The 16,866-nt window shown below is 32.4% G+C and overlaps 1 protein-coding gene across 3 annotated transcripts in view; it reads right to left on the reverse strand.

Moving 5' to 3' along the window:
• The window catches only part of LOC140441806 (lutropin-choriogonadotropic hormone receptor-like), a 477,770-nt gene that overhangs the window by 99,287 nt on the left and 361,617 nt on the right, over positions 1–16,866 (reverse strand). For all 3 annotated transcript variants that reach the window (XM_072532733.1, XM_072532734.1, XM_072532732.1), the window contains exon 9: positions 2,308–2,382. In XM_072532733.1, coding sequence (XP_072388834.1) covers positions 2,308–2,382 — 75 coding nt within the window. The remainder of the gene's footprint in view (positions 1–2,307; positions 2,383–16,866) is intronic.

Consider the following 16,866-nt stretch of genomic DNA (forward strand, 5'->3'; position numbering starts at 1 on the left):
GATATTATCAGGCCCTACAGCTTTTCTGCTTTTCATCCGTTTTATTGCTTCTTCTACCTCGGATTTAAGTATGTCCGGGCCCGTCATCCTCTCTGAAAATGGATGCCTATAATCCGTTCTTTGATCTTGAAAAAGTGTCTCCAAATATATTCTCCATTTGTCCTTCATCTCTTGGGTGTCAATGATTAATTTTCCATTGGTGTCTATGAGTTTCATTTGTGTTCTCTTTTTAAAAGTACCCGTTATTTCTTTTACCTTTTTGTGTACATTAAAATTGTCATGCTTGGCTTGTAGTCTTTCTATTTCTTTACATTTCTCTACAGCTTCTTTTTCTTTAGCTTCTCTTATTTTTCTTCTGATGTAAGCCTGCATTTTTTTGTATTCATCTTTATTTCCTTTAATTAACCTTCTGCGTTCCATTAAGTGAAGGATTTCTGGAGTCATCCAAGATTTCTTCTTTGTTTCTTTGTTTGGTTTTAGCAGATCTTGTTTAGTTTTCTTAATTATTTCTTCGAATTGATTGATTTCTCGTTGGATGTTATTTTCTTCTTTTAGTTGCTTAACTTGATTGTTAATATATTCCCCCACTTGCTTTTTAACTTCCGGATGTTGCAGGGCTGTCATGTCGTAGTTAGGTCTAGACTTTTTCTTTATTGTCTTCAGTCTCACATCCATGACTCCCACTAAAGGTATGTGGTCAGATTCAATGTCCGCTCCTGGATATGTTTTGACAGATTTAAAACTGTTTCTGAATCTTCTATTTACCAATATATAATCTATCTGGTTTCTAATTACGTTATGGGGTTTATCTGCTGGTGCCTTCCATGTATACAATCTCCTCGGTGGTAGTTTATAAAATGTGTTTAGAACCACTAGTTTGTTATCTTCTGCGAATATTTCTAGTCTGTCACCTCTTTCGTTTCTTTGTCCTAACCCAAAAGGTCCGATTAGAGACGTTTTCCGTTCGGCCCCAAGTTTTGCATTGAAATCCCCCATTATGATGCTGACTTCGTGTTTAGGTATTCGTTCTAATATATCCTCTATGTATATATTAGAACTCTATGTATATATGTAATATATACCCATATGTTAGATAAAATCTAAGACGCGAGTGATAGCGTAATTTTTTGAGGTGCGAGTAATGGAGGGTAAACTAACTTTTTTCAAGAACTGAAATCAAGACCTATAAGCAATACGAATAAAAAATTGATAATTTAATTAATTACAAGGTTTTGCCATTTTTTTGCTATTTTAATGAGTATTTAACTTAACATTACATATGAAATATCTTCTGTACGTAGCTGTGGTTCTCTGAAACGGTAATGAAACATATTTAATTTCTTTTTTTTTTCTCAAATATTACATTTAAATACTGAGCCAAAAGACCGAAAAAGCGGATGGAGTGTCGGAAGATTTTTGACCGCTTTTTTTAATTCTTGGCTACATTTTACCTCTGAAGTCAACTTTGAATCATATTACCTTTTAATCAAAAACTGAGCCTTTGTTTATAAGACAGGTTCGTGTTTATGGTCTGATGCTGATGACTTTAGCACATAGGGTTCGTTAAACGCTTGTTCTCGTTAGGCTTGTCATAGGTGTAGGACTTTAAATGTTGATTGTAGCTCAAAAAATCGAAAAAATCAATATTGTCTAAAATATTTTCTTTATTTTTGTTTATGTACCTTTTTGTTGTGAAGTTAATAATACACGAGATAATTCAATAATTTTACTTAGTCACTATGTTCCCCTTTTACTCATAAAACACCGACCGCACGAAAAATTATACAACGAAGAAATTGTAGGAAATTGAATTTGCAATGATTTCAGCTCCTACCATTTTTGTCGAAATGTTGAAAATGGCGGAGATATTAAGCAAAACCAGTTCTCCTCTAAATTTAATATGGTGGCTAAGCGACGGCGGAATTCAGTTTCGATTTTAAATTTATAGTACTATTATTGATCCCACCTAAAGTTTAGAATAATAAAATTTAAGGTACCTCACTATGCAAGGCTAGGTCTTTTTCGTCTGACCCGACTGGAATAATATCTACATTAATTTGAACTTTATATTTTTTAAAAATATAGGGGATATTTTATCAAAAATACCAACCACTTTAAAAATCTACAAAATGATTTCGTTAAAGATCTCTCTCGCTACCACTTTTTATTATATTCAAAGAATCTTGTTATCATAAATTAACTATCCACCTTTGTCAGCAACTTAAGTAATGAAACGAGTAATTTTGCAGTATTGCCACAAGAAAAAAGTAACTATCTAAAAATAGAATATAGCAGAAGACTACTTACATATAACGGAGACTTAATAGACCGGAGAAAGCTTTGTTGTGTAGTTGAGTCAAATGGAAATTCCCTTTGAAGCTCCTGAAAGTAATATCATTATAATTTTTAGTTAAAATAGAAACAGTTTAAGTTATTAAATTACGATTAGAAATTGGTTACGGAATTTTTGTACTTTATCACAATTGCATAATATCGACTGTTATCAGAATAAAGGGTTACTATAAAAGAATCATTGGATTTTAAGAAGATGTATTTTCCAAATTCTTCTTCTTCTTAAGGTGCCATGCATTTCTGCGTAGGCGTCCACCGTACATCGTCTTGTCAGGTGAGATGTTAAATATTCTGGATTAAATAATTCTGTTTTTAGCAGCATTGCGAAGCATTTCATAGCTGTGGATTCCTGTCCATTGTCGAATATTGCGCAGCCATGACATTTTTTTACGTCCGAGACCTCTCCTACCCTCTATTTTCCCTTCGAGTATCAGTTGCTGAAAAGTGTATCGTTCTCCTCGTATAATGTGCCTCAAGTATGCAGTCTTCTTACTTTTTACATAATTAAAAAGTTCCCTATCCTGTAAGCCCGCTCTTCTGAGTACTTCCTCATTTCTGACCCTGTCCGTCCATGATATTCTGAGCATTCGACGCAGGCACCACATTTCGAACACTTCAAGTTTGTTAATGGAACTGGCCTTTAACGTCCATGCTTCCATTCCGTACAGGAGAACAGGCCACACGTAACACTTAAGCATCTTGTATCGGAGGTTGAAGTCCAATTTGCGATCAGTCAGAAACTTACGAAGCCTCAAAAAAGCATTTCTGGCTTGTTCAACTCTGCTCTTTATTTCATTCTCGGGGTCCCAACCCTCATTCAGCAAACATCCCAAGTATTTGAATTGCCTGACTTGTTCGATTTCTTCTCCAGAGACATATATCTTTGCGTTGGGGTAATCATTTCTACTTATAATCATTGATTTTGTCTTCTTGATATTTATTTTCAAACCCCGAGCTTCACTTGCAAGAGTTAGATCATTCAAAAGGCATTGAAGATCTTCGATGTTATCTGCCACTATGGCTGTATCATCGGCATACCTGATGTTATTAATAAATATGCCGTTAACTTTAATACCCTTATTAGAGTCTTCCACTGCTTCTGCGAAGGCTTTTTCTACGTATAAATTGAACAGCATTGGAGACAGTATACAACCTTACCTTACTCCTTTTTTAATGGAGAAATCTTCTGTTTCGTTGGAATTTTTAAGACGTACTGTTGCTGTCTGATTCCAATACAGATTGGTAATGATTCTTATATCCTTTGCATCCAATCCCAACTCTTGTAGGTATTTTATCATCAATTCATGTTTTACATTATCGAATGCTTTCTCGTAATCGATGAAACAGATAAAAACATCCTTTCTTTGATCTAAACAATTCTTTATCAATGTTTGCATACTAAAGATCGCTTCTCTCGTGCCAAGTCCATTTTTGAAACCAAACTGACTCCATCCACTGACCTCTTCACATTTCTTAAACAATCTAGTGTGAAGTCCAAATACAGATATAAAATAAGATCTTTTTGTTCTTGTACCCTGCTCAATTATCGTGCGTTGACGTGCGTATCAAATTGGCTGTACTACTTTTTTGAAAGCAGCTCTGAGAAAGGATGCAAAGGACCTGCTAAAACATTCTCGTGGTTTTAGTCCATGACTTTTATCTTTAACATGACCCGCTTCTTTAATCTATCTTGCTGTGTGTTATTAAATTAAGTATATTATATCTCTCTGGATGGCGCATAACATGTGTGACGTTATAAACGTCACATCTTTATTAATTTATTAATTCTGAACCAGAAATGCAGCAACTTCAAATAAATCTCCTGCAGAGATGAATAAATCTTCATTAGTGCAGTTCCTAGAAAACTTTAAAGTTTCAATCTGTTCCAGAAATGGAATTAGAGGTTCTTTAGCAGAAAATTTTTTAATAACCCATTTATAAACAGAAACAGACTTACTTAACCCATTAATAAACAGGTGATGTTGAAGAATGAGAATGCGGATCATCATCATCATCCAGCCTCAAGAGTCCACTGCTGAACATAGGCCTCTTCCTCATGTTTCCAACCCCGTCTATCTTGCGCCGCTCTCATCCAGTTTTTATTGAGTCTTCTTAAATCGTCAGTCCATCTTGTAGATGGTCGACCGACGCTTCTCTTGTCTTCCCTTGGCCTCCATTCCAATAACCTCTTTGTCCATCGCCCATCTGTCATTCTGGCTATGTGTCTTGCCCATCTCCATTTTAGTCTGGCTATCTTCTCGATGATGTCAGTCACTCCGGTTCTTCTCCTGATGTCTTCGTTGGTTATTCTGTCTCGCAGAGTTATTCCTTACATGGACCGCTCCATTCTTCTCTGCGTGACTCTCAGTTTGGTAGCTGCTGCTTTTGTTAAGGTAAGTGTTTCTGCTCCGTACGTCAAGACTGGGAGGACGCACTGATCAAATACCTTTCTCTTTAGGCATGTGGGCAGCTCACTTTTAAAAGTTTCTCTCAGTTTTCCAAATACTACCCACCCAAGGCCGATTTGCGGATAGCGGATAGCTTTTCTCAATTTTTCTTCATCTACAGAAGTTGGCTGTATATGGGAAATTCTACCAGACAAATGAGTTAAACGAGAACTAAAAGCTTTAAATCTGTTATCAGATTTTGTACCTGAATACTCAGATATAAGACCCAACAGATCAGAATAGGAGGCTGAAGCTTGTTGGTAATCAACATCAAAAGATAAATTGACCGAAATATTAGAAAAGCTACGATCACTAGCTTCCTTAGAAAGAAGTCCACTAAGAATCTTTTGTTTTTCCTCCACTGTTTTTGGGACAGAGACACTTTTAATAGGAATTTCATATAATAATTCATCTGTTTTTAAATGTTTAGGTAGCATCTTGAAGAAATAATTAGAAAAAAATTAATAAAGTAATTAAAGTACGCTATCCACAAAAACTGGTTAAGTTAAAAAAACAAACAGTCCACTTAAGTCAATAAAAAAGTACCTATCATCATAAAAAAATATGTAAAAATATCTGAGTATAAAATATAAATCAAATATGCTGAATTATATAAAAATGGTAATACTTTTTAACCCAACATGTGAAAATTAATGTTTATAAAGTTAATCATATATCTTGTTCAACTAACGGAACTTACACTCACAGACGTAGAGAGTGTAGTCAGAATCCAAAACGACTTTTCCAGACCCTTTCATTGTAAAAATGGACTAAGACAGGGAGATGGACTGTCGTGTCTCTTATTTAACCTTGCACTAGAAAAAGTAATTCGAGAGTGCCATATTAATACGAATGGCACCATCTTTAATAAATCTGTACAAGTGGTCGGGTGTGCAGATGACATAGACATTATTGCTAGGTAAACAAAATCTCTGATTGAAGCATTTTGATAACTAAGGGCGTCTGCACTTAGAATGGGATTAAAAATAAACGCACAGAAAACCGACTATATGTATTGTACTAGATAAGGCAACCAGATACCTAGACTATTAATTAGTGATCTGGAACTGGAAGGTGTGGACACCTTCGTCTACCTGGGCTCGCTGCTGACCAAAGACAACAATGTCAGCGAAGAAATTAAAAGAAGAATAGTGCTTGCCAATAAGTGCTATCTATTATGGCTTGAGGAAACATATGGCTCCAAAACTACCCAGAAAAATTAAAGTTACCATATATAAAACACTAATAAGGCCAGTGTAAACATACGGGTCTGACACGTGGTCACTTACACAGAACGACCAAGAATAGCTTAAAGGTTTTGAGAGAAAAATTCTAAGGAAAATATATGGAGAAATCCAAAAACAAGGTTTGTGGCGTAGGCGCTACAACTTTGAATTATATAGAAGTTTTGGGGAACCTGACGTTGTAAAATGTATTAAATTAGCACGCCTTCGATGGACAGGACATGTAATTAGGCGAGATGAAGATGCAATGATCAGAAAAATTTTCGACCGAAGAAGACCAGTGGGAAGACAAGCTTGCCAGAGACAGGGGCGAATGGAAGATTGTTCTGAAGAAGGCTTTGGCTTATAACGAGCTGTAATGCCACTGATGATGATGATGAAAGTTAATCATATATAAAAATAGTCAAAAGTATGGAAATAATAAAATTAACTGTAAAAAAATGAATATATTGAAATATATAAAAATAGAATTTATTAAAGATTGTTAATTTGTACCAAACCAAAAATTCAGAGCTCAATTCTTCGAATAAAACAAGTAACGCCAATAAACTTCCAGAAATATCCCATAAAGCCAATAAAGTGGTAATACAACCAATAAAACTTTATAATACAGCCAATAAACTAAAATATAATGACCAGCTTGTATTAGAGAAACATTACAGGGGGTTTAACTTCCTTGCCATTTTACAAAATTACAATTAAACAAATGGCAGATAGCAAGGATAAAATGAAATAGAATTACTATTAAACTTGGCTAAATTTTTTTATGATTCCTACATACAAATAATAAAAAAAAGTGGCTTAAAAGAAGTGAGGTTATGAATATTGAAAATGCTGTTAGAATTATAAAATATCTATAACAATAAAGGTACTCACCCCAAGAGAATTCTGCAGATCATAAAATGAAGCTTATAATAATTTTTGCCTTCTTTTATAAATTTCAAAAACAGGCCAAAAATTATACTCTCACTACGTTAGAAAAGTTTATTAACAGAAAGTAGGGAGACTAAAATGAAGTTTGCACAGATGACATAGGACGTATGCCTATGATGGAATTAGCTCTTCTGTCAACATAGAACAGAATATTTAGTCTACCGGGCAGAGAGAGAAGGCAAATATTAATTCCACGGCACAGAAAGAGGGCGCCAGCTACGTTTTGAAGAAAAAATAGTAAAGAAAGAAACAGAAGGTAAAAAATTAATAAATTAATAAATTAATTAGAATAAAATAATTATTTAAATATAATTTAATAAAGATGTGCCGTTTAGAACGTTACACATGGCCAAACAAATCAAGTTTGAGATTGTTGACTATTTTGACTACTTTTGTAGTTTTTTCCATCTGTTGAAAAACAACCTCGTTAAGAATTTTATCTACCCAACTTATTCACAGAATTTTCGTACACACCCAGATGTCAAAAGCTTTTAGTTTTGTTTAAAGTGTATCTGTTGAAGTCCAACATTCGACACCATACCAAAGAATAAAGAACACATAACATTTTATTAATATAATTTTTAGTCTAAAAGTAATATTGTTTCCACATACGATTTTCTTCATAATGCAGGTCTGGCCTTTGCTCTACGTATTCTAATCTCTTGGCTTATGTCCAAATTCTTATTTAAATTACAATCAACATAAGCGATACAATTGGTTCCTTATAAGCTGTTACCACTTCTGGTTGTATTGGCGTTTTACTGACAACAAATTATCACCTTTGTCTTTATGGTGTTAAGCTTTAGTTTATATTCATCACACGTTGTCGTTATCATATTGATCAGATGTTCAAGGTCTTTGTAACTATTTTCAATTAACATATCAATACAACTCAAGCATTCCTACCAAATGAATTGTCTTGAATTACGCTGGTTTTAAACAGAGATATATATCATTTTCTTGTTGTCCTAGCCCTAAATAGGAGGAAAATTTTTTGCACTATGCTGTATAAGTAGTATCGCTTCAATTACTTATGATATATTTACACAATTTTGTATATACTTTGGATTAAAACATGCCAAGGAGTATAAGTAAAGTTATCATTTATAGCATTTTTGATGGGGACATTAGAAAGAACACTGAGTTATACCAAGTCTTTATTGACTTAAAAAAAGCAGTTGATAGTACTCCAGGGAAGGTGATAGACATATGCTTAAAAAAGAGACGTGTGAATACTAAACTTAGGAAAACCATTATGAGTAGGGATGGAAAAATATGCACTTCAAAAACCGTAAAATATGCATGCCAACATGCACAAAAACAGTTGAAATATGCACTAAAGTATGCTTTTTATGCTTTTATTCATTTAATGCATATAAATAAAAACGCAGTACTACTTGTATTGAAGGTATTTAATTTACTTTATGCTAAAATCACAAAAAATATTAATTGAAATTTGTATTATCTACATTATTATATTCATTTGTTCTTTGATTCATCGTCATTTATTATCATCATCATTCTTTATGATACTATTGTTACAGTTAAAACTATATATTATTAAATGTTTTTCTAAATTTTCTAGATTATAAATTCAAGTAAACTTAGGTAAGTGAAATATTTAAATATTTAAATATTTATAATGTTTTCTATTCATACCGAAACGGACGCACTACTAGTCCAACAAAATAATGCGATGTTCGCAGAGAATACACAACGTTCAGTCAGTCGGTGTCAGTCAGAAAAAAATATTAAGAGACTTAATATGGATAGTCAACGGTTGAGTTAAATAATCGCCGACATGGAGAAGAGATTAGCACAGCTGGAAAAAGCCGAACAACATACAGGGTTAACCGCAAGTGCTGATGAATCACAAAAGAAATTAAAAGCAGATGAACTTGAATATTGCACCGATGAAGAAGATTTAGCATATGAAACGGGCTGAATAAAAATCGAAAACAAGAAAACTAACAAAAAACGTAAAATGGATACTTCATTATCTCCTCCCTCTCCGCAAAAATCAAGTGCAGAAACACAAATTGAAAAACCAATCAAAAAACCAAAACCACCACCCCCGGTTGTAATAGAAGGTTTTCAAAGTGCTGTTGACCTGAGCAAGCTCCTGACTGAGGTTGGTATTACCTTCACTATGAAAATCATAAACAGTGAAGTTATAAAAATTAATACAGCCAATAGCGATCATTACAGAGCTTTAATAAAGAAATTAAATATGACTAACCTTTCGGACCACACTTAAGAAAATAAACAAGAGAGGCCAATTAGAGTTGTTGTTAAGAAATTACATCACACATGGCCACTAGAGTAAAAGATCTACAAAAACGACAATATAAAGCCATTAAAGCTGACAAGAAATTCAAATGGAAAAATAAAAAACAACTAGATCTGTTCATCCTAACATTTAGACAGGATGAAGATATAAATAGAATTTACGGCATAACAGACATACTTAGTACGAGAGTTGAAATCGAGCCATTAAGGAGTTCCAGATTAGTCCCACAATGTAAAAGATGCCAGACTTACAGACACACGTGGAAATACTGTAAAAAGGAGCCAAGATGTGTAAAATGTATTGGAAAACACCTTACCAAAGATTGCCAAAAATCACCAGAAAATAAACCAAGATTGATGACAAAATAACTTAAATCGATATCAGAGTTACACGACTAGGGTATAGCGCTAAAAGAGCTATTCCGAAAATCAGAAATGGCTAAGGACCTCCGAATAATGACGTGGAACGCAAATGGACTGTTACAACATCAGATCAAGTTGCAAGCAGTACTAGATATTGAGAAAATTGATCTGTGTCTCGTTTCTGAAACACACTTCACTAAACAGTCATATGTAAAATTTAGGAGGTATAGAGTATATTCTACTGTATACCCAGATAATGCAGCTAAAGGAGGAAGCGAAATTATAATTAAAGATAACATCTTGCATCATGAGGAATTAAAATATGCAACTGAGCACATAAAAGCTACAACAGTCTGTAGCTTGTATGAAGATGAAAACACATACCGTAAATATAAGTTCAATATATTGTCCCCCTAGACACTCCATTAAAAGAGAATAACATAAAGAGTTTATGAACACTTTAGAAAAAAGATACATCATCGGTGGTGACTTTAATGCAAAAAATACCCACTGGGGCTCTAGGCTAACTACAACTAAAGGAAAAGAACTATTGTCAGCTGTTAAGGAACAAAAGGGTAAAGTAATATCTACTGGTAGACCAACATACTGGCCTAACGATAGGAACAAAATTCCAGACCTGATAGATTTCTTTATTTACAAAAATATCTTAGCTAACTTTCTGGATATCAATGAAAGGGGGAAATGAACTCTGATCACTCACCGATAATTTTAACTATGAGTGATACAGTGATTTAAGAAGAGTTCAATTCAATATTGACTAATAAAAAAACTGACTATAAGAGCTTCAAAGTAAACCTTAAACACAAAATTAATCTTGATGTGCCATTGAGAAACACAAGGCAACTTGATGACGAATTAGAAGATTTTATAAAAAATATCCAACAGGTAGCTTGGGAAAATACTCCCACAATAACTTCTAGAACAAAAGGAAACAACTATCCAAAAGATATCTGTCAATTTTGAAATACGTTTGTGCCATGTCTAATTGGCAAATATTTTACGTGTTTGGCTCATACGCTGGTGTATGTAAGTTCGAATCCCAATATGAAATTCCTTTTTTATTTTTGAAATATTTAAATACCTCACGTTAATTTTATTAAATATATGTAATATACGCAAAATGCTAAATTGATTGCAAAGGTCACGAAAATGAGTTTTCTGCAAATATCTCGTTTCCCTTACACTTTATGACATTTAAGGTGGTAAGAAAAATTGTAGAATGGACAATTCTCTACAATTTTTGTTTTAAGTACTTTTATGTACCTTCAACCCTTCTTAAGATAGAGCGCAAAGAGTGGGGGACCGCTTACCTGTGTATACGGTAACGCGAAGTCAGCCTGTAGGATTCAATAAATAATAAGTTATATAGTTAATTATTCACATAAAATACTCTTATTATTATTAAATTTTTATTATTTATTATTTAATAAACTATATTTATAGATATGCAAATTTTCAGCTTATTATCTTTCATTCCGAGGTTTGCTATCTTTTTTGCCTTATTTTACTGGATTAATATGCGTAAGTAAGTTATGTATATTGACATTTTTAAATACTTTGACATTAAATAACTATTGTATTTTAATTTGTATTGTACTATTATATTGAAATATGTTGCAGTGTATTGTATTGTATTTTTATATTAATAACAAAATAAACAATTAATTTTACTGCAGAGTATGTGTAAAAAAATTTTTTTGCATTCATCCTTTCATATATATGAAAATAAAAATATACATTTTCATCAAAATATTATTATATTCTGATGAAATCCTCCTATTACAAGTCAAATGTTGTTTATATACAGCAAACGATGCACCATATACCTATATACCTAATTCTATTTCTCTTTCTGCTCTTTCTTACCCATAGCATTACATATGTTATGATTGTGCAGATTGACTCCCATAAAAATTTGTAACGGCGAACGCGTGTATAGAAGTATAACTTCTACCGGCAGTCCCACTGGAATGCCCCACCCGTTTTTTTAATATGGTCAACATGGTTTATATTATTAGGTTATTACGTTATATTATTTTTGGTTTCATTTATTGATTTTCCAGGTTAGATAAATAATTTTAACACTGTACATTTGTTGAATTGAAACTCACGTGGAGCTATTTCGGATTTTAGTGTATGTAAATATTATTATGTAATCAATAAAGGCCTTTATTATTGTCCTTCACGTCGCAGTGCAAAAATTTCTATGAGGCAAAAAATCTGTTTATCTAGAATAAACTATAATTACCTAACTGGTGATTAAATTTATTTTTGGCCAAATACTTTTGCTTGCTCCCGGCTTATTTTTTCTTACATTGTGTAGATTTATACATAGTCATAATTGAGATTAATGAATTTATAAACGCTGACGTTTCCTGCTGAGAATATACATTACATTCAACCAGTAATTTATCATTTACCACTGGCTATCTACATCAATCACCTTTTCATATATTCCAAATATTTTTTTTCTCGAATAAAATAAATGTATATATAATAATCAAATATTTTTGTCCAAAAATGTATGTCCTAATAATAATTATATATGATATTTTTAAGGCGTGTTAGGGCTTAAATGCTCTGAATGATAACTTGTATTCCTTGGTATGTTTTAATCCAAACTCTACATAATTATGTAAATATATCATAAGTAATTGAAGCGATACTATTTACACTGTATACTGCATATAAATATCGACACTACATTATATATTACGCTTAATATTATCTAATTAAAGTAGAATTTCACTATTTGGGAGAGTGATTCATCGTTTAAACGCTGAATATCCTCAAATTTAAATGTAAACAGCGGCCCTCGAAAACTACCCGTTTTCTCAATTGCAATTTGCGTTTTCTCATAAGAAATTACACAATATATAAGTAGTATATTTATTTGTGCTTCTCTATAGAAAAACTGACCAGGAGTTGTCGTACGGTGTAGCCAATTCTTGTTCACAAGTAGTAATTATGGTCATACAAAACCTGTATTCTTCCACTCAGCGATTATTACTGTCATAAAAATACCAAAAAACATGATTTTTTCAATAGTAAAAATTAAGCACAAAATTGTGATTAAATAAATTTTATTTATATGTTCCGTTTCGTTACATATTTAAATTTATAAAATAAAAATCGATATTTAAAAACAATATTTTTCAATCGTTTGGCAACTTTGGAATTAGCGACGGAACTCCGTTTCAATTCCGACCCACACAAAGCCCTAAAACTAGTTTTTGTCGAGCAAGGGCCCATCAACAATAGTTCATTTACATTGGCGTTTCTGAGGGTAGGGCATGTGTTGCATTTTGTGAATATATTTTATGCAATAAGTTTGTGTTATTGATAAAACGTGTTATTGATAATACGAGTGTTATAGTTTTTCGTTTTATAGTAAATTTTTAGTTATATTCTGTGATTATTTGGTTTGAGTTTTATTGGAGTTGTTCCAAGAGAAGACATGTAGCTGTATTTATCGTGTACTTAAAAATACATCAGAAAATAAAAAGCAAGAGAAAGGTAAAACTAGAGGTAGGAAAAGCATTGTTTTCGATGACAAGAAAGACTATTATACGTCGAAAAATTCATTCATTTTATTTTCGGAGTGAAATTCCAACACTGAAAAATATTTTTCAAGAGCTCGAAAACGATGACTCCTGACCCAAGATATCTCGTAGAGTCTTAGTCAGGACCATGCGCGAAATTAACTTTCGATATGTAAAACTCTACAGAAAAAGTATGCTATTAGAAAAAAATAAAATTATTGTGTGGTGAAGAAAATATTTAGAAGAAATACGCAAAATTTGCAGCACTGGACGCAAAATATGTTATTTGGATGAAACCTGGATTAACGAAGATTATACAGTTGGAAAAGTTTGGCAAGATTTAAATGTCAAAAGTAAACGCGAAGCATTTATAGAAGGCTGATCTACAGGATTAAAAGCTCCATCAGGAAAGGGACGGCGTTTAATCATCACCCATATAGGAAGTGATACAGGGTTTCTTGATGACGGTTTTCTTCAATTTGAGTCGAAAAAAACAGGTGATTTTAAAAGAAATTGAAAGGGAGGATTCAAGAATGGCTTACAGAAAAGGGGATTGCATACGAAGAATCAATGCTCAAAATTTAGCTACTTGACATTGCACGGTTAAGGAAAAGTGAATATCTTATAGTGAATATGCTGTAGATGAAACTGCAAAAGATTATGGTGTCAAAGTTCTGCGTCTACCACCTTATCGTTGCGAACTTAATCCCATTGAACTTATCTGGGTGCAAGTGAAAGTAGAAGTAGCACGCAATAACAAAACGTTCAAATTAAACGAAATTAAGAAACTTTTGATTCAAGCAATCCTCCATGAGAAACTCCTCCAAGCAACTCCAGAGAAATGGACTAAATGTATAGGCCACATAATTAAAGAAGAACATCGCATGTGGGAACTTGACGCTCATATCAAAGTTATACTAGAGCCAATTATAATTACACCAGGTGGTGAAGGCAATAACAGCGATAGCAGCACTGCATCTTCAGATTTAGACAGCGAATAATATTTTCTAATAGTTTAATAAGAACATCAGCATAAAAAAAAAACAAAAACAAAAAAAACGAGAAGAACATAGTAAGTGTGTATAGTGTTTGTATTTAAATAGAATAGTACAATGTTTTGTTACATCAAACATTACTTTTATTTTGTTTTTATAGAATTTTATTTTGTTTTATAGGATTTTATTTTGTTTTGTTTTATACTGTTTAAGTGTTTTGTTCATTTTATTTAATAAGACAATATGGCTCTTGGCGAACACGCATTTAAAAAAAGTAACGCGCCACAAGACATACCTCTGGGGTGGTGTGGAAACTGTCTTAAAATTTGTTTTAAAAAAATTTCATTGTGTAACTCTTTAAGGACGGGTCACATCAAAAGACGTTTTAGCGTAACTTCCGCGATAGCCGGTTGGTATCAGTAAACTTTCTGCAAAATTACTTGTTTTTTATAGCTTTTTGTTTGTGACAAAAAGCATTCTGTATTTTTAGGGGAATGTAGGGAATAAGCCACAAAATATTTATTCATTGACGTTTCGATCTCTATATCCAGAGACCGTTTTCAATTATACAAATAATAGTAATATTTATTTTCTATGGCTTTTCGCTTGTTGTTCTGTATTTTTAGAAATAATGTTGGGAATAAGCCATAATATATTTATTTGAATAATTTACGGACGTTTCGATCTCTATAAAGAGACCATTTTCAAACATACAAATGACAGATATATTTATTTTTCTATAGCTTCTTGTTTATGGCATTCTGTATTTTTAGGGAGAAGGTTGGAAATAAGCTACAATATATCTATTTACATGTTTAATACACTGACGTTTCGATCTCTATTCCGTTTTTAAAGATAGAAAAAAAAAGAAAATAAACAATATAAGATTATAAAAATATATAATAATAAACAAATAAAATAAATATAACTATCATTTATATCTTTGAAAGCGGTCTTTGGATGTAGAGATCAAAACGTCAGTAAAAACTTGTGAATAAATATATTGTGGCCTATTTCGAACATTAATATTTGAAAAATGAAATATAATTAACGTTAAAATAAAAGTGAGTGTACGTCACTGGATTTTCATACGTCTTTCCGTCTGCGCCTTTAAACGATGAATCACTCTCTTAAATAGTGAAATTATATCATAGTGATTTTGCCCGTCACCATGCGACGGAAGATCCAATCGATTGCCATCTACAATCACTTCACTCAGTTTCATCTGACTAACTTCTATTTAAGGCTAGGACGACAACAAAATGATATTTTAGTATGTTCTACAACTTTCATGACAAATAAGTTACTTTTGGAGTATCGCTGAAGTTTTGCGTAAAGTCGTGTTATGAAATCGATTTACGAACAAAAACCAGCGCAATTCTAGTTTAGCAATTCATTTGTTGGAAAAGCTTGAGTTTTGTATTATATTTTTTACCGATCACCAAATTTGCAGCCAATATTTTAGGATCAGCATAAACTTTCAAAAAAGTAAAAAATAAAATTTTTACCTCCAGATAAATATTGTCCTCTCTGACAGATAGTTATCTGGAGGATAGACATTTATTTATAGAATAAAATGTCTTGTCACGTCAAATTATGTTGTGGTACTTATCTGTAAGATAAACGTAAAATTTATTTCGGAAAACACCGATATTTAATTAATTGTCAAAGAAATTACACTAATACTAATTTAGTACTCCTTTTAATTATACGATAATTTGTGGTGGCAGAAATAAATTAAATTATGTGAACAGAAATTATTTAATGAATAAAAAACTGATACATGTATATTGGTGATTTTTCTGAGGTTTCTTCATAACACTAAAATATTATATAAGGTTAGCTTAAACATTTTTTACTTCAGAAAGTTCAATAATGTAATAATTTAGCAATTCATCTTTAAAATTGTCTTCAATTTGATCTCTCGCTAGATTATAGAATGTTGCTGTAGATTAGAATGGTTGAATCTTTTTAACTTTGCACCAACTTTAATTGGATTAAATAGTACCTAAACCTTTTCTTTCATAAATAAAAAGTTCTGTTACATATCTGAATTTAATATGGAACTCATTATGCGGGCTTTACACTGTAACGAATATATTTTGCCTACCACAGGGTAAGATTACGGGGTTGAAAATTGGGGACAGAAATTATGGGGGTGGAGACAGGGTAAGCAAAATAAATCGATACTTGTGCGAACGGCACTCAGGGTTTGTTAGGAGAGCTGGAGTCGTGGATAAATTAATGGCAAGGGGTCGGATTGGGGCAACTACAAAAAATAAAACAAAGGGGTACTAACGTGAATCTCTTGGGACAAACAAAAGAAAAGGAAACAGGAAATACCTCTAGCAATTTAAAAAGAACGCCGCTTCGAGGTGCCAAATTATAACCATTACAACAGCTAGTTCTAACTATTGAAATAATTATTAAACATAAAAAATATATCTTTTTAAATGAAACTAAAAAAAGGGTTAGAGAGTTAGTCAAGATAAACAAACAAAATGGGTTACAAAAAAATTAAACATTTATTGTGTCTCACCACAAACAGTTTCAAAAATACAGAAAATACATAAAGACAGTCACAGAAATAAATATAAAAATAACAAAGAAAAACTTACATGTGTTCTATTCATTTACAAACTCGGGAGATTCTACAAAAACTTACACATGTTACTGGACT

The sequence above is a fragment of the Diabrotica undecimpunctata genome, chromosome 5 (assembly GCF_040954645.1).
Source record: "Diabrotica undecimpunctata isolate CICGRU chromosome 5, icDiaUnde3, whole genome shotgun sequence".
In the NCBI taxonomy this organism is placed as follows: domain Eukaryota; kingdom Metazoa; phylum Arthropoda; class Insecta; order Coleoptera; family Chrysomelidae; genus Diabrotica; species Diabrotica undecimpunctata.